The following is an 18,809-nucleotide window of genomic DNA, read 5'->3' as shown; positions in this document are numbered from 1 at the left end:
AGAGGTAGGAGAAGAAACAGATGATTATCTGCAAAGTCAGTAAAAAATTGTTTAGTAGTTTGTTAGATGCTACAGAGGTGTCAAGGAAGATAAGGTCTTCAAAATGTCATTATATTTGGTTGTTATAAAGTCATAACTTAGGATATTATGTTCCTCGGACTTCACTCTTTTTCTGTTACAGAAATTTTAGTAAAAATGAAATCATCTATGACTACCAGATAAATTATCCATTATCTTGACAACCATAACTCTTAGCCTCTTTGCGTGATCTAGTAGAAATAATAGGAGCAGTGGACTCAAAGTTAGAAGAACTATGAATTCAAGAGCTCTATCACTTATTAGTACGTGTGATTTTTCTCAAGTCACTTCACCTGTCTAAGCCATATTTTTTTTTTATCTCTAAAGTGATGATAATGATAATACATGTATGGCCAATAGAACTTTTGAAAGGAAAGAACCTTAAAGTTGCCATATAAAATGAGTTGCTAATATTTGTCAGTGAGTCAACAAGTATTTATTATGTACTTAGTATGGACCAGGAATTGTGCTAAGTGCTGGGGGTTCAAAGACAACAGTCTCTTCCATTTTAGTTTGTTGTTGTTAAGTTGTTTTAGCTGTGTTCAACGTTTTGTGACCCCATTTGGGGTTTTCTTAGCAAAGATACTGGAGTAGTTTGCCATTTCCTTTTCCACCTCATTTTACAGGTGAAGAACTGAGGCAGGCAGTAAGTGATTTGTCTAGGGTCACACAGCTAGTAAATGTCTCAAGTTAGATTTGAATTCTGCAAGATGAGCCTTTCTGTGTTCAGGCCAGGCACTCTATCCATTGTACCACCTAGTTGCCCTTCTCATTGTAATAGAGGAGAACAATAACTAGGTACATTACAAGATTTATGCAGGGTAGGTAGGTGGCACAGTAGCTAGAGTGCCAGGAGTCATCTTCCTGAGTTCAAATCTGGCTTTAGATATTTACTAGCTGTGTGACTGTGCAAATCACTTAACTCTGCCTCAGTTTTCTCATCTGTAAAATGAGCTGGAGAAGGAAATGGCAAACCATGCTGAAAAAACTCCAGATGAGGCCACAGAGAGTTGGTACATGACTGAGATGACTGAACAACAACAAAAACAACAAAGATATACACAGAGTAGATGGAAAATGATATCAGATGAGAAGGCACTAGCAGCTGGAGAGACCAGGAAAAGTCTCCTGCAGGGATTTGAGCTGTGTCTTAAAGGAAGCTGGGGAAATTAAGAGGCAGAGGTAAGGATGGAGGGAACTTTTGAGGAGCAGTTTGTGCAAAGGCATAGAGGCAGATGATGGAGTGTTATGTTTGAGGAACAACAAGTAAGCCATTGTATCTGAACTATAGAATATCACAAGGGGAACAAACTGTAAGAAAATTGGAAAGGAAGGAGGAGCCAGGTCATGAAGGTTATAAATGCCAGAGGAATTTATATTTGATTCTAGAAGTAATAGAGGGAGGGTGTGTGTGTGTGTGTGTGTGTGTGTGTGTGTGTGTGTGCACGCGCGTGTGTGTGTGTAGGAAGATGAGTTCTGTTTTAGAACTTGTGATGCCTGCCAGAAAGATGCACTTAGAATATCACTGTGGAAATAATTTCGCTTATTGTTTTGGAGTTTGTTTTGTCTATATCAAAATATAGTATTAGGATATGTTTGTGTCCTTTTTTTTGGTTTTCTTTATTTTAACTTACATATAACTTATATCCTGTTCTCATTTGAATATCTTTTTCAATTTAACACTACTTGTAACTTGCTAACTTGTAACTTAACCAGAGCTGTTTTATTATTAATATGGCACTCACTTTAGTTGATGTTTATTTTAATTGACCAGAAATTATTCTTGGTGTAGATAACTAGAGTTAGACTTGTGACAACTAGATATTTATTTAAATTAAATAAAAAACTTTAAAAATGTATTATATTATAGGCTGTAGGCTTAAGAAAATTAGATTGAGGATCCTAAATTTTGCTTTTGTACTATATTGTTAGGCCTAATTTGGGAGTCTCTAAAATTTTGGTGAAGTTATAAATAGTTATGCTGTATAATTTCACTGATCAGAGGTATTCTTTTAAGTGAGACTTTAGGAATCTTTTTCATACCAAATTTCAAGAAGAATACGAAAAGATAGAAAAGAATCTTGCTGAGTTATTGTGAGGGGGACACTTTGCAAACCTTAAAATGCTATTTATATAAATGTGAGAATTTGTTATAATATTGTCAGGCTCTTAAAGCATATGGCAGTGTTTAAGAAAATGCCGTGTTCAAGAAAAGATGTTTCCTTCATTAGCAAACTGGTACTGTTACTTCAGGTGGCACACCTAAAATAAAATTATTTTAAGATTTTGTGATTAATACCACTTTCAGGACATGATGTTAAGTTTTATACCTTATTTGCACATTCCAGAAAGGTTTCCCCTCCCCAAAAGTAATTCCTCTTAGGTAAATTAGTATAGTTTAGCATTTAAATTTATTTTAGGGATAGGAATAGGCTAATGATTTTGTTTTGCAGTGTAATTAGATATCTATTTCATCTTTCATGTTTAATTTATTAGTACTACAGTGAGGTTAGTACAGATGAAATACATTAGTAGTACAGGAAGGTTTAGCTTTCAACTTACTTTAGAACATGAAACTCTAATACAAACAGTTCAGAGGAAGCCTCCCCTCATTTCTTTTCTGGGCTTTTATTTGGTTAGAGTTAGCAAGTTATGTTGAGGATGAAACATTGTGATTGTTTAAAGTTCTAACCTGATGATTTTTTTTAGTGAAAACCATACATTCCCTTCAAATTAATATCTTAGAACATTTTATTCATTTATGTTATTTTAAATTTCACATTGTACTCATAGGAAGGATATTTATCCAACAAGTGTGAAAGATAAGGGGGTAGCATTGTTAATAATTATGTCCTTTGATGAATATACTTTTGGATATTTTTTATTGAAAGTTTGATTACTAAAATTCTAGGGACAGATCTTGTTAAGTGATTAAATTGTTTTCTGATACTAAATTAGGTTTTGGATATACCAAATCAGTAAAATTCTAATTATTAATTCTATATATAATTATTAATAAATATATGTGTATATATTTATTACATCAGTAGTACAGAATTGCATCTTAGGTGACTAAATTAATGAGTGTTATAGAATACCTAATTAATTTCCAGGAAATAGTTTGGTTTCCCGGCATTATCTATTTGTTGATTATTTGGAAAAACATCTTAATAATTGGTACTGTCTAAAAGTAGAATATGTTGTCTCAAGAAGTGGTAGGTTGCTCTTCCTTTAAGTTCTTTAGGTAGAATCTGGATGACTACTTGTTAGGTATATATTTTTTTCAATTTAATTTGATTTTTTTTGGTTTACATTTAAAGCTCTAAATTGTCTCCCTCCCTCCCCACCCTATGCTAGAGAAGGCCACCATTTGACACAGATATATATGTAAAACCATACTATGCATACTTCTGTTTATCAGTTCATTCTCTGGAGATGGATAGCACCTTCCCTCATAAATCCTTTGTAGTTGATTTAAATATTTGTAATAACTCTGAATAGCTTAGTCATTCAGTTATTCTTTGAACAATATTGCTTTTACTTATGTCCAACATTCTCTTGGTTCTGCTACTTTCATTCTTCATTATTTCAAAAACATGTCTTAACATGTTTTTGTAAAATCAACCTGCTCATCATTTCTTAGAGCACAGCAATTAGTATTCTATTACATCACAATCATATACCACAACTTATTTAGCCATTCCCCAACTGGTGGTCATCCCCTCAATTTCCAGTTCTTTACCACCACAAAGAGAGCTGCTATAAATATTTTAGAACATATAGATTCTTTTTCTTTTTCTGTGATCACCTTGGGAAACAGATCTAATAGTGGTATTACTGGGTCAAAAGGTATGAACAGTTTTATAACTCGTTGGTTGTAATTTCAGATTGCTCTCCAGAATTGTTGGATAAGTTCACAGTTCCACCAACAGTTTATTAGTGTCCCAGTTTTTTCCATATCCCCACCAACATTTGTCATTTTCCCCTTCTGTCATTTTAACCAGTCTGATAGGTGTGAGGTGATATCTCAAAGTTGTTTTAATTTTGATATCTCTAATCAATAATGATTTAGAGCATTTTTTCATATGATTATATATATCTTTGATTTCTTCTGAAAACTGCCTGTTCATATCCTTAGTTGTTTTATTGTTTAGTTATTTCAGTTGTGTCCTACTCTGTGACCTCATTTGGAGTTTTCTTGGCAAAAATACTGGAGTTGTTTGCCATTTCCTTCTCCAGCTCATTTTACAGATGAGGAACCAAGGCAAATAGGGTTAAGTGACTTGCCCAGGGTCACAGGGCTAGTTAGTGTCTGAAGCCAGATATGAATTCAGGTGTTCCTCACTTCATCGCTGGCACTCTATCCATTGCACCACCTAGCTGCCCATATCATATCATATCCTGTGACCATTTATCAATTGGGGAATGACTCATATTCTTACAAATTTAACAGAGTTCTCTATGTATTTGAGATGAGAACTTTATCAGAGAAACTATCTATAAAATTTTGCCCCAGCTTTTCTTCTTTTCTTCTAATCTTGGCTACGTTGGTTTTATTTGTACAAAACCTTTTAAATTTAATGTAATAAAAATTATCCATTTGTTAGGCATATTATAGTGGGAATTTTTGAGGCCTCTAGATGGCTTCTGAGGGCCCTTCCAATTTCCAAATTCTGTGATTCTATGATTCTTTTGTAATAAATTATAAAGCATTTTATTTATGTATATATTAAGCTAACATTCAGGTACATGTTTCTGAAATAATGGTGAACATTCACACATTAAATGTTCTAGTATCTTATTTTTCTTTTAAAAATATTTTTTCTTATATTTAAAAATTATTATTTTTAACATTCTTTTAAAAAAATTGTTTTGAGTTCCAAATTCTCTCCTTCCCTTGAGTTCCTTCCTTCCTCACCCCTTCAGAAAGCAAGCAATATTATATCAATTATACATGTGAAATCACACAAAACATATTTCCACGTTAGCCATGTCTCAAAAAAAGCAAAAATAAAATAAAAAAACTATACTTCAATTTGCACTTAGTGTTCATCTTAAAAATAGATTATTATTGTTTATCTTCACATTAATCCTCTTCCCCTTCCCAGAGGGCCAAACATTTTTTTTCAATAACTAATGTGATCAAACAATTGTTTTTGGAGCACAGTACTACCAGGTACTGTATTCTGAGCTTTAGTTTTTATTGAGGCTTACAACTAGCTTGATTTTGCAAAATATGTAAAATTACAGAGGCTCATTCAGTTGGAGAAATAGAGGGTAGGAAGTTATCATAATTTTTATTTTTGTTTATTATTGAGAGCAAGAACAGAAGAATACATTTATAGAATTCAACTCACTGCATTTGTTAGTCATTTTTACCATTGAGTTACCTTTTAAAATAATTACAGATGTTAAATGTAGTAATGGTTTTGTTGTACTTCAATTTTTAGGCCCAGAATAAAGAGACAAGTGTGTTAGCTGCTGCAAAAGTGATTGACACTAAATCTGAAGAAGAACTTGAAGATTATATGGTTGAGATTGATATTTTAGCATCATGTGATCATCCAAATATAGTCAAGCTGCTAGATGCCTTCTATTATGAAAATAATCTTTGGGTAAGCATTTTGCTATCTGTTGACCTTTTCCTATTTGAGTAGATAGAAGACTTATAAAATTTAAAAATATAATTAGTAGATCTTAACCCTTCTTTTTAGCTATGAGTTAAGGAAGACTTGATATAATTGTAGGGTCACTAATAGAATAATTATCTAAAATATGTATATTTTCAGGGTTAAGTTTGTACATTTTTTAAAAACTAGAGCTCCTAGTAAACTTTCTCTACCAGTACAGATAAGAGGTAGGATTTAAACATGTTTTTCTGCTGCTAAGGCTATCTGATTATACCATGATGCCTATCACAATTTGTAAATTGCCTGGGTTTTGTAATGAGGAATATTTGAAGCTGTACTTTTAACTTGGAATTTTAGGTAAACTTGGCTCATCTTAATTTAATCTAAATGTAGTCTTGGGGAATTTTATTTTTGTTTATGTAGGGAGGCTTAAAACTTCTTGTTTTTGGTTTCCACTTCAGGTCTTACTCTGGCATAAGCGTATTAATTATTCTTTTAAAGTAGTTTTAAAAACTATTTAAAATTCATAAGCTAATCAAAATAATGTATTTTATTCAGAAATTACAATTTCCATGACTTAAGAAAAGGCAAATCACTAATTATCTAATGTATAATACGGTTTCAAACTTAAATATTTACTTTGAACTTTCCTCAGAGCTGGTAATGATTTCCCATTATTTCTTGTTCTTAATTTACTGCAAATTACATAAAACTTAACTAGGAGTGTTGAAACAGTTGCCATGTTTTAATCAGATTGAATTAGTAGTTGGTGAAATGGATGTACATCATGGGTATTTTTGTTTATGTAATTTGTAAATAATAGGCTTGAAACAAGCTGTGTAAGGTTACTTTTGACGTAGTAATCATGTACTGTTAGTGAGAAGAGTACTGGGCTAGACAGTCAGGAAAGCTGGGTTTTTGTCCTAGCTCTACTAATTCTACTAACAGTAACTTAGTTTGTGGGTCCTTGAGCAAGTCATTTCACTTTCTTTCCTTAAATGTAAAATGAGAAGGAGAGATAGAGAAACTGAGTTTTTAAGTTTTCCCATTATCTCTGTTATTCAGCTCTTGAAAATAGCAGATCAATTCCTGGCTTGGGACCAAGCATTAGTTTATAATTAAGAATTTTGTTTTGAATGCATTATTAGTTTAAATGCAAAATACTCTTAGAGATAAGGGCAAGCTAATATGGAAAAGACAACAAGTATAGTCTAGTGGAAAGAGCATAAATGTTAGGCATTACCCATTTGAATGTACTAGTATGCCACCTGTACCACTTAATAATAATATGATATTTGGTAAATTACTTAGTGTTTCTGTAACATAGTGTCCTTAACTTGTAAAACTCTGTTTTTACCACCTGTTCTGTCCACTTCACAGCATTGTGAATAGCAACTATCTTTTATGAAAATTATGTAGAGAATGGTTAATTTTAAAGGTTCCCGTTCATTTACATAAAACTAGCAAAATGCCAAAAACCTTAAATAATAGGCACCTATCTGTTCAGGCATTCTACAAATTAAATAAGAGTGTATAATTTGTGTGTGTGTAGAAATATTTGAGAGATAGCATGATGTATAGTGGATAGTTCAAATCCAACCTCAGACACTTACTAACTGTATGATCCTGGGCAAGTGAGTTAACCTTTGCCTGTCTCAGTTTCCTAATCTGTAAAATGGGGATGATAATAGCACCCACCTCTTGGGTTGTTGTGAGGACCAAATGGGGTAATTGTAAAGTGCTTAGCATAGTGCCTGGCATGTAGTAAGAGCTATATAAATGTAGCGATGATGATGATGATGATGATGATGATGATGATGATGATGATTATTTATTAGTTTCAGTCTTGCCTTTGACACATGGTACTGTTTGACCATTGACAATTGTTTAACCTCCCAGTGCCTCAGGAAACTTTTAAGAGTTGCTGATAGGAATTTTTGGGGAGTTTCCACACAGGGAGTTCCCTATACCTGTGAAATCATAGGATTATAGAATTAGAGCGCGAATGCGTCTCAAAAGCCATTTAGTCTGGCCCCCTTTTTATATATAGAGGAATATACTTGGAGAAGTTGTCTACCTTATCCAAGGTCAAATAGGTTGGGGATATTAGAGTGGGGATTTGGAACCTGGTCCACTGATTACAATGCTTCATTTTTTCTACTGGACCATGCTGCCTCAGTCACACCTCCAAAATTCCCATCACTCCAGATACTCATATCTTTATTTTGAACTATTGTAAAGGGATAGGGATAAGGACAGGACCTGTGATTTCATTGGTATAGGGAATTCCCAGGTGAAGAAACTTCACCTGTCTATACAGGTTAATACTTCCTTTGTAACTTACACCTTTAAGGAGTTACCTATGGCACTGAGAGTTAGCTAACTTGTCTAACTGGTCATACAACCAGTATGCCTCAGAGATAGGACTTGAACGAGGGTCTTCCTGGCTTTGAGGCCAGCTGTCTACCCACTGCACCATTCTAGCTCACTAAAATAATTTTAGCAGCCATGCTATTTGTAATCATTTACCTTTCTAATAGGTGATAAATGTCACTACATATTTAGGTTAGATTTTCACATCATTAATGCATATAGTTTCTGGGTATTATATATATTAATATACAAGCATCAAAGTTTGCATGTTAATATTATTAAAAGAATAACAAATATTTTATCAACCCAAACGTGAAATTCAATTAAAATGTTAGAATTCTATTTTCTCATAAGATAGTAGTACTTGAAAACATTTTAAAAAATTGTCATTATAACTTTAAACAGAATATTCTTATATTTAAACAGTATATTCCTATGGTGTTTTCTGTATATGCTTTCTTGAAAGCTTAATGGAATTATAATTTATTAAGAAAAGGCATTTTTTTTGCATTAATAGCAAGATTGCTTTCTCTTTTAAAAGATTGATTTGACCTTTTTGATGCTAATGGTAACCATACCTAAGTTTGTGATATGAAAGTCTTATTGTGAATTTTATTAATAATTTTTCATTTAGTTTGTATTTTTTTATTCAATGAAATTTCAGATCTGTGTTCTTTTATTTACATGCAGATCCTCATTGAATTTTGTGCAGGTGGTGCTGTAGATGCTGTGATGCTTGGTAAGTATTAATTTGTTCTTTTTATTTCTCATTTTTAATTTTTCTAAATAAACATGAAAGCAGTTATAGAATTTACTGCATGTTGTTTGTTTCCCACCATGTCGGTAAGTCAATAAGCATTCATTAAGCATCTGCTATGTGCCAGGCACTGTGCTAAGCATTGGATGGGTTGATACAGAAAGACAAAAGACAGTCCTTGCCCTTGAGGAGCTCACAATCTAATGGTGAAGACAACATATAAAAAATTATGTGCAAACAAGCTATATACAGGATAAACAGGAAGTAATCAACAGAGGGAAGGCATTAGAATTAAGGGAAATTGGGAAAGGCTTCTTGTAGAGGTGGAATTTTAGCTGAACTTGAAGGAAGCCAGGAGGCAGATGTGAGAGAGCATTGCAGGCATGAAAATGGCTAGAGTAGTGGTGGAGAACTTGCAGCCTTGAGGCCACATATGACCTTCTAGGTTGTCAAGTGTGGCCCTTTGACTGAATCTAAAAGAGGATTTGTTCTGTGAAGTTTGGAGTTCCCCACCCCTGGCCCAGAGCCTGGAGATGAGTATCTTGTTTGAGGAACGGAGGAAGGACGCTGTCACTGGATCGAAGAGTTCTTGGTGGGTTTTGAGGTCGAAGAAGACTGGAAAGATGAAGGACTTTGTGTGATCATGAAGGGATTTGAATGCCAAATATATTTTTATATATGATGCTGTATATAGGGAACTACTAGAGTTTACTGAGTAGGGAGTGTGTGACATGGTTGGACCTGTGATTTAGGAAAATTACTTTGGTGGCTGACAGGAGGATGGACTGGAGTAGCAAGAGACTTGTATCAGGTAAACCAGATAGCAGGCTATTGCCAATAGTTCAGGTGTGAGGAGATTAGGGCCTGTACCAGGGTAGTAACAGTGGCAGAGGATAGAATGGGGCATGTTCGAGGGAAGTTGCAAAGGTGAGATTGACAAGCTTTGGCAATTCTGTGATGTGCTTAATACTTGAAACAATATAGGAAATCAGTGACTTGCCTTGATTTTATTTTTATATTGTTATTCAGAGAATTTGCTTATTTAAAAATGGAGAAATGATAATAGAATAGACTTCTAAATATTATATTTACATATTACACACATACATTTAAAAACCTGTCACAATGATGAAGGTACGGATTGGAAATAAATAGAAAAGTACTGAAAAACACAAAAATGTACTTTGTACTTTTCTCTTATAGAGCTTGAGAGACCATTAACAGAATCCCAGATACAAGTAGTTTGCAAGCAGACTTTAGAGGCATTGAACTATTTGCATGAAAATAAAATTATCCATAGAGATTTAAAAGCAGGCAACATTCTTTTTACATTGGAAGGAGACATTAAATTGGGTAAGTATTTCATTTAAATATCAGTCAAGTTATATGTTACGTGTTTTGTGCTATGAATGTCCTTTCCCTCTTAATTCCCTTTCTTATAATGTGTGATGTTTAATTTTATTATTCAACTACAACAGGCCACTTAATTTTTCTGGAACTTCATTTTTTCATGTGTGAAATAAGGGAGTAGACCAGATGAATTATAAAGCTCCTTTTAGGCTGAAGGGAAAAAAAGCTCTGATTTTCTGATTCTGTTCTATATATACAATTTTATAGTTGGTGATTTTTTCTAACACTGTTTCTTAGAGAAAAAAAATGTTCATAAAGTCTTAGTATTTCCGGTTGTTTAGTAAGAGCAAATGATGGGACTATTTTAGGATTTAAAAAGGCAGAAAAATTCCACAAGCAGTGTATTAGTGTCTCAGTTTTTCCATATCCACTACAACATTTGTCATTTTCCTTTTCTGTCATATTAGCCAATTTGATAGGTGTGCAGCGATAACTCAGAGTTGTTTTAATTTGCCTTTTATCCATTTTACCTCCCGTAATCTTCTCCATTTCTTGTTTAGTCATAAGTTCTTCCCTTATCCATAAATCTAACAGGTAAAACATTCCATGCTCTCCTAATTTGCTTATGATTTCATTAGGTAAGTCTAAGTCATGTACCTATTTTGATCTTACCTTGGTATATGGTGTAAGATGTTGGTCTATACCTAGTTTCTGCCATACTGCTTTCCAGTAATTTTTGTCAAATATTGAGTTCTTGCCCTAGTAGCTGGGGTTTGGGGGTTTATATAACAGTAGACCACTTTGTTTGCTTCTGTATGTAAGCTGCCTAATCTCTACCAAATTATTTTGATGATTTCTGCTTTGTAATATAGTTTGATATCTGATATATTGCTAAGCTGTTTTCTCATGTTTTTTATTACTGCCCTTTAGATTACTGATCTTATTTTTCCAGAAGAATTTAATTATTTTTTTCTAGTTTTATAAAGTAGTAGTTTGATAATTTGATTGGTATGGCATTGAATAAGTGAATTAAATTTGTTAGTATTATAATTTTTATATTGACTGAGCCCTGTGAGCAGTGAATATTTTTCCAGTTATTTAGATCTGTCTTTGTAAATAGTGTTTTGCAGTTATATTCATATAGTTCTTGTGATTATATTGAAAGGTAGACTGTTTTCCTAGTTTATAATTTTAGAAAGCTTCTTCTGGTTAATGAGAGGTTAAGTGACTTGCTCTTGGTCACTCGGCCAATATTTGTTAAAGGTGAGCCTTGTGCCCTGGACTTGATGATTCTGAGGATTGCTGTCTCTTCACTATGCCATCCTGACTCTTGTCTTGCATGTATTACACCCTTATTAAATGCCTGTTGAATTTGATACGAGCGCTGGTCCTCAGTTCTCTGGGCCTCAGTATGAAATGATGGGATAGAACTGGATAACCTCTAAGTTCCTTTTAAGTTTGATATCTCTGTTCTTCTAATCCTAGCTATTCCAACTAATGTTCCAATTAAATTTCATAATGATATTTCTACAATTTTAGATGGTCAACTACTGATTACCTAGAAGTGAGTTCCCTTTAGTAGGGAATTTATATTTTAAAAAATTATATTCTCTCTATGCAGATATATAAATGTTTTAAAAAATTATATTAAGCTTTAAAATTTATTTACACAAACTTTATTGAGTGCCTCTTTTGTCCAGGTCACTGTGCTAAGTATCCAGGGGAGTTACAGATTTTAAATAAAAGATAGTTCCTGACTTCAAGAAGCTTACAATTTTAGTATGAGACATATACACAAATGGTTGTAATACAAAATAGAATAATAAGCCTGCCGCAGTTGTACAGAGAAAGTGCTAGAAGAATTCAGAGATAGGAAAGAGGATAAAATCATACTAAAACTTATATTGAAAAACAAATGAGCAAAGGTATGCATATACTTCAGTGAAATCCCAATGTATGGTGGACTTAAGCATGAGAAAAAGAATTCTATGAAAACTGTAAGAAAGATAGGAGAAAATGGAATAATGTGCTTATCTTAGTTATGGAGGGGAGAGAACTATTCAAAAAAAATAAGTTATTCAAGATTTCTTGAAAATTTCAATAAAAACTATAATTAAATAGAAAAATAATACATTGGGAAAATATATGGCAAATACGACATTAAAAACTTCGTAACAAGTTTAAGGAACTGTTAAAAATTTACAAAGGAAACTAACTCCCAGTTGATAGATAAAAAAAGGATATAATTAGGCAATTTTCACTTGAATAAGCACTTGGACACTTTTTGTTCAACCTCACTGATAATCAGAGAGCAAATTAAAACAACTTTGAGGTATTATTAACTAACAGTTATCAAATTGGTAAAAATAAAAACAAGGAAACTTGTTGCTGTCAGACTTATTGAGAAACATACATTCATTTGTGGCTGATGGAGTTGTAAACTGGTAGGATGTCATTGGAAGACAGTGCAGTAAAAGTTGCAAAACTAATTAAATCTCTTGATCTAGTCACTCCTTTTTTGCTAATATACTCCAGAGTGTTTTCAAGAATGAAACAGAAATCACTTGTTAGAAGATTTTCATAGCAGCATCAATTGCAATGACAAAAAAGCTATAAATAACCTAAGCAACCAAGAAATGGTTAAATAAATTTTGAGTCATTAATGTAATGGAATAATACTATAATGTAATTAAACTTGATGAGAATGAGTATAAATAAATCTGGTAAACCAGAAGAACAGAGTATCCAACATCCATGAACATGTGAGAGGAAGAATGAATGAAACTGAATGGATAAATAAGCTACTGCCTTAAAGGGAAAGAATTAGATATTATATTTGTTAACATCAACTTTAACAATTTATACAAATTTAGTTACATTGCTCTTTAATATTAAATTTACAGTTTTTGTTTCTTGGGGTGAGAGGTAGTTGGAACAAAATTGTATAGGAAACTTCCTGTATTAACTTCCTTTGAGGATGCAGTTGAACTAGTGGCCTTTAGCTTATAATCTTAGATAGTTTCTGGGGACACTGAGAAGTTAGTCAAAAAGCTGATATGCGTGTCAAAGTGAGGACTTGAACCCAGTTATTTCTGACTCCAATGCCTGTCCTATATCTGATATCCCATACTGCCTCTCAGGTTTAGATAAAATTGTAAACATATAAATAAAAGTGTGTGGTAAACCATTAAAATATTAATAAATTTAACCATAAATTGTAAAGCTTATGACCTTTTCTCTTTTTTTTCCCTAGTTTTCCTCAGAGCTTTACAGGAAAATGTTATATGTTATAACAGTTTTTAACTGTTTTTATTTGAGCTCTAATTCTCTCACATCTTTTATGACATCAGAATTTATGTACTTAGTCATAAGAAATACGTTGTGAAATGGCTGATCAAGTCACTAAGAATGTGTTTTTTTAAAAAATTCTTATTGACCAAATGCATTATTTTTATGTTAATAAATTGTAACAATAAAAATTACAATTAGAGCCCTCTGCTGGTAAAAATAAAGTGGATTTGTCACGACCTTTTTAAAGAATATTTTCAACAGAATTTTATAATACAATTTAAACAAATATTTATTAAGTGCTTACATGTATGTTGATAGATATTGGGGACAAAAACAAAATAGTTCCTTTCCTTAAGGAGCTTACATTCTACTGAGGGCAAATAACATGTATTTAGATAATTAAATAAATTTAAAATAATTTCGAAAGACTGGTAGGGAGCTCTGAGGGAATCAGGAAGGACTCCTGTAGGAGGTAGCACTTGAGATATGCCTTGAAAAGAGAGCTAGAGATTTTCAGGATCACAGGAAGTGAGAACATTCTAGGCCTAGAGGACAGCTTGTGCAAAATCACAGAGATAGGAGGTGAAATGGTAACAGCCATGGCTAGAACATAGAGTGTTAAGGACAATCATATGAAATCTATCTAGAAAGTTATGTGGGAGCCAGATTGTAAGGGACTTCAGATATTGGTTGGAGAGAATTATAAATTCTTTAAAAATTGGCATTGTCATTTTCAATTTCTTTTTCCTAGTAACTAACATTATGTCTTGTACTGATAGGTGCTTATTAAATATTTTTTAAATTTTACATTCCAAAGGAATATGTAATACAGAAGTTATATAGTTTAGAATGTAAAACTTAAAACCCCACACCACAAAGACTATTTAATATGTCATTGACAAAAGGCAGATCACTTAAATTTTCTATGTTCCTTCATCCATGAAACACAAATAGTTCTGCTTTTGCTTATAATTTCAGCGAGCTAAAATTGTTCTTTGAGCTGCTTGGAGAAAATTGTGATACAATGTGATTATGATATTCGAACAGGTGTTTATCAGAATGATTTTAAAGGGACTGGCAGAGGACTTTATGAAAATATTTTCACATGAAACTATGCTATTTGCTGCATTTATTATTTCTTTTGTTAAGTGCCAAATAATAATATTATATTTTGTACCCTATAGCAACTAAATTATTGATATTTTTACAGGTTAACTGATTAGCCTTCCAATTATGAGAATTATCTATTTTTTACTGGTTATGATAGTTGTCTAATCTCACAATTTTTATAATGCGATGAGATGAGTTTGTATTAAGCTTATTAGTTATACAAATTTAAAGCAGAAGTTATTTGGCTCTTATTTTCTTCTCCATTTTAATAAAGAAGTTAGCAATACATGTGTTAATTCATATGAAAGGCTGCTTCAATATAAGTTTGATTTTTCAGGCTACAAGAAAAATATTTATTTCTGTTATTTTGAAGTACCTAGTAGCACAAGTTGGTATATTTTGATGTGTGGTGTGTTAAATTTTTTTCAACTTTATATTGAACCATTTTCAGTTTTGGAGAAGAATTTATTTAATCAAGATATACAAAGAAAGTATTGGAGAAATATGTTTTCTGATGAGATATTTTCTTTATAATTATGTTTTAGATAGGAAGAGAAGGGGACTAGAGATTGTTGAGAAAAAAGTTTTAAGTATATATCATTTATATTTAGGATATGTTCTAAAGCTATCCACAGGGTAACCTTATTAAAGTCTTGAAATGCCTTTTCTTTTTAATCAGTGTAATACAATGAATTATACTGTAATATCTTAAAATCAGTTAGTAACATTTTTGTGTGGATATTTATTTCAAGCGGATTTTGGTGTATCGGCTAAAAACACAAGGACCATACAAAGAAGAGATTCTTTTATTGGCACACCATATTGGTATGTATTCAGTTTTGTGAACTTATGATATTGTGTAATAAATAACTAGTTATTGCTAATATTGGTCACATAGAACAACTTATACTTACTACATTATTTGTAGTCACTGTTCTTGAGTTATACTATTAAAGTTAAATTTTGTCTGTCCTGATAGGATGGCTCCGGAAGTGGTTATGTGTGAGACATCTAAAGATAGACCCTATGATTATAAAGCTGACGTTTGGTCCTTGGGCATCACTTTGATAGAAATGGCTCAGATAGAACCTCCTCATCATGAGCTAAATCCAATGCGAGTACTATTGAAAATTGCAAAGTCTGAACCTCCTACACTGGCACAGCCCTCAAAATGGTAAAGTGTTTTAAATGTAACTTCATAAAATGTGTAAGTTTGAGTTCAGTTCTTCCTAGTTTGAAAGGATATTTAGAGTTAAGTTCATGGCTCAGAGTTTATGTAAATTAGAAAATAGTTGTGATTTTAACTATGTTTCTAACTCCTTAGATAAAAAATCAGTTGTGTGGAATTGTATATTCTCTTTAAAATGTGGGAGAATTGAGCCCTGTTTAAAAATTTTAGTTTTTGTGCTGTGAGAAAGTGAAACACACATGTACTTGACACTGTATTGGTGGATTTTGTTGAGTGACTAGAGAAAAATTTTCAAGTGATGAGATTTTGGTTTTGTGTATTTTTATGCCACTTTTTCTTTATAATAGCCTCGCTACTCTTACAGAACCCTTCCTTTTTATCAATGAAAAACAATTAAGCAAAACAAATTATCTCAGTAACTATATTTAATGGCATGTGAAACATTGCACAGAATTAGTAGTAGAAAGTTTTACAAGATGTAGTCCAACCTGGCTCCATCCTAATACTCATTACTTTACCCCACACACTCTGTGGGCCAGCCATATTGGCCTACTTGCTGTTCCTTGTACATGACAATTCATCTTACATTTCCATGCCTTTGTACTGGCTTTTCCCCCCATGGCTGGAAAGTGTGTCTCTACTTTCACCTGTTGAAATCCCTGGTTTCCTTTTAAAACTTAGCTCATATACTTCTTTCTTCATGAGGCCTTCCTTGGCCCTTTTAGCTGCTGGTACCTTCCCCTGCAAAATCTGGTGTGTGTGTGTGTGTGTGTGTACGTGGACACATACACAATACCCCCATGTTCACACACACACACACACATACCTACACAAATATATGCATGTGTGTGTGTATATGTATGCATGCATGTAACATACACACACCTATGTATTGTATATATGTATATTTCTCGTATTTATGCCTGTATAGGTACAAGTTGCCATATGTTTACACATACATATATACATATGTATACATACATATATATATGTGTGTGTGTGTGTGGGTGTGTGTGTGTATATATATATATATATATATATATATATACACACACACACACGTATTCACACAATACACGTACACAAACATGCACATACCCCCCTTTGAAGGCAAGGGACTACTTTCACTTTTGTCTTTGTATCTCTGGTGTCTACCATACTACCTGATACATAGTAGATACTTAATAAATACTTGCTTAGTGAATTCATAGTTGCACAATTGGTATAATAGTATTCCTGTGTTCCCACAGTCCTTCCAACATTGAATGTTTCTATCTTCTTTCAAATTTGTCAGTTTGGGTGTGAAGTGACACCTCAGAATTGTTTAGTTTCTATTTCTCTTATTACTAATGATTTGAAAAATTTTTTTCATATTGCTGTTGGTCATTTATATTTCTTTTTTTGAAAACCGATCACTTGTCTGTTAGGGAATTGCTCTTAAACTAGCAAAGGAGATAAGGTCTTAGATCTAGAACTAGAAGGGCGATCAGAAGCCATTTAGTTCAGATCCCTCATTTTACAGATTAGGAAGCTAAGACCCAGGGAAGTTCAGGGATGCTGAAGGTCACACAAGTAGTAAGCACTAGAGATGGGATTAGAAACTAGGTCTCCTGATTTAAGAACAATGCTTTTTCTAGTCTGCTCCTCATATTTATGGCATTTCTCTCTGTGTGTTAGATATCAAGCTTTATGAGATAGTATTTGTAGTAGATGGAAGGCTGGCCTTGGAGTTGAGAAGACCTGGGCTTAAGTCCTGCCTCTGACACCTATTGACTATGTGATCATGGACAGATAGATCCCTTTACTCTTAGTGCCCCATGCAACTTTCTAAGACTTCTTATAAGTTACAGGTGAATTGCACATCTACATCAGTAGAAGGAGTTTCCCCACACTGATAAAATCAAAGGTCTAGCTCTCCCTCTTCTTCACTCAAACAGAATTTTATGTAAAAGATTTGCTACAAATATTTTCCCTACTTTACAGTTTCTCTTATTTGGGTTAATTTGCTTATACAAACTTTTTTAATGTCAAAATCACCTTTTTGTCTTTTGTGAGCTCTTCTATCACTTGTTTAGTTATGAATTCTTCCCCTAACCATAGGTATGAAAAGCATCATATAATTTATGATAACCTTTTGTATTTAAGTGGCTAAACCATTTGGAACTTTTTGTAGTACCTGGAGTAACAATTCTGCTCTAAGCCTATTTTCTGTCAAACACCTTTTCATTTTTTCACATTAGTTCTTACCAAATAGAAGTTCCCTTTTCTCAGGAGTTATCAAACATTGATCTACTTTTTTGTTTGTTTGTATCTAAGTCTTGCTTGTTTATTGCATTCCACTGACTGTTTTTCTCTTTTGTGTTTTAATGGGTACTAAAAATTTTAATGGCTACTGATTTGTAACGTAATTTGAAATCTGGTAATGCTAAGCCCTCTTTGTTCTTTTATTTTTTCATTCTCTTTCTTGAAATTCTTGATTTTTGATTTTTCCAATATATTTTTATTTTTTTCCTAGTTCTATTAACGTGAACCTTTGTTAGAAGGCTAAGTATGTAAATTGATTTAGGTAATAGAATTTAAAAAAATTAACCCTCTTGGATAGAATTGCATATTTATATGTATTGAAATTTCACTGTATTTTGATTCAGGGTTTGGTAGGTTACTAAGGAATAAAATATCAGGTCATTGTTTAAATTCCTTTTGTAGGTCTTCAAACTTTAAGGACTTCCTAAAGAAATGTTTGGAAAAGAATGTGGATGCCAGGTGGAATACTTCCCAGCTTCTCCAGGTAGGATAAAAAGTTTGGGATGAAACAGCAAAATTTCATTTTCACTTTTCTGTGGGGGGAATATGGTTTCAGGTTCTTTGAATATACTCTGGATGAACTGGGGAAATTTAAGCATCCGTTGTACCATTTTACATTTTCTTTTGTTGCAGGTGCTATGTAGTTAGTGCTATGATCCTTATCACAGTTCATTTTTATTGAGCATATAATTGTACAGTGCTGGAGAACTGTAGATATGGGCATTCT

General features: G+C 32.9%; 1 protein-coding gene across 2 annotated transcripts in view; it reads left to right on the top strand.

The window, feature by feature from the left end:
* SLK (STE20 like kinase) overlaps nucleotides 1–18,809 on the top strand; it is a 64,408-nt gene that overhangs the window by 13,273 nt on the left and 32,326 nt on the right. For both annotated transcript variants that reach the window (XM_020987960.2, XM_020987961.2), the window contains exons 2-7: nucleotides 5,529–5,693; nucleotides 8,772–8,820; nucleotides 10,042–10,191; nucleotides 15,342–15,414; nucleotides 15,569–15,763; nucleotides 18,485–18,566. In XM_020987960.2, the coding sequence (XP_020843619.1) occupies nucleotides 5,529–5,693; nucleotides 8,772–8,820; nucleotides 10,042–10,191; nucleotides 15,342–15,414; nucleotides 15,569–15,763; nucleotides 18,485–18,566 (714 nt within the window). The remainder of the gene's footprint in view (nucleotides 1–5,528; nucleotides 5,694–8,771; nucleotides 8,821–10,041; nucleotides 10,192–15,341; nucleotides 15,415–15,568; nucleotides 15,764–18,484; nucleotides 18,567–18,809) is intronic.

This window comes from Phascolarctos cinereus, unplaced genomic scaffold, assembly GCF_003287225.1.
Source record: "Phascolarctos cinereus isolate Bilbo 61053 unplaced genomic scaffold, phaCin_HiC Scaffold_3;HRSCAF=262, whole genome shotgun sequence".
NCBI lineage: Eukaryota > Metazoa > Chordata > Mammalia > Diprotodontia > Phascolarctidae > Phascolarctos > Phascolarctos cinereus.
This window is presented reverse-complemented; position numbering and strand designations above follow the sequence as displayed.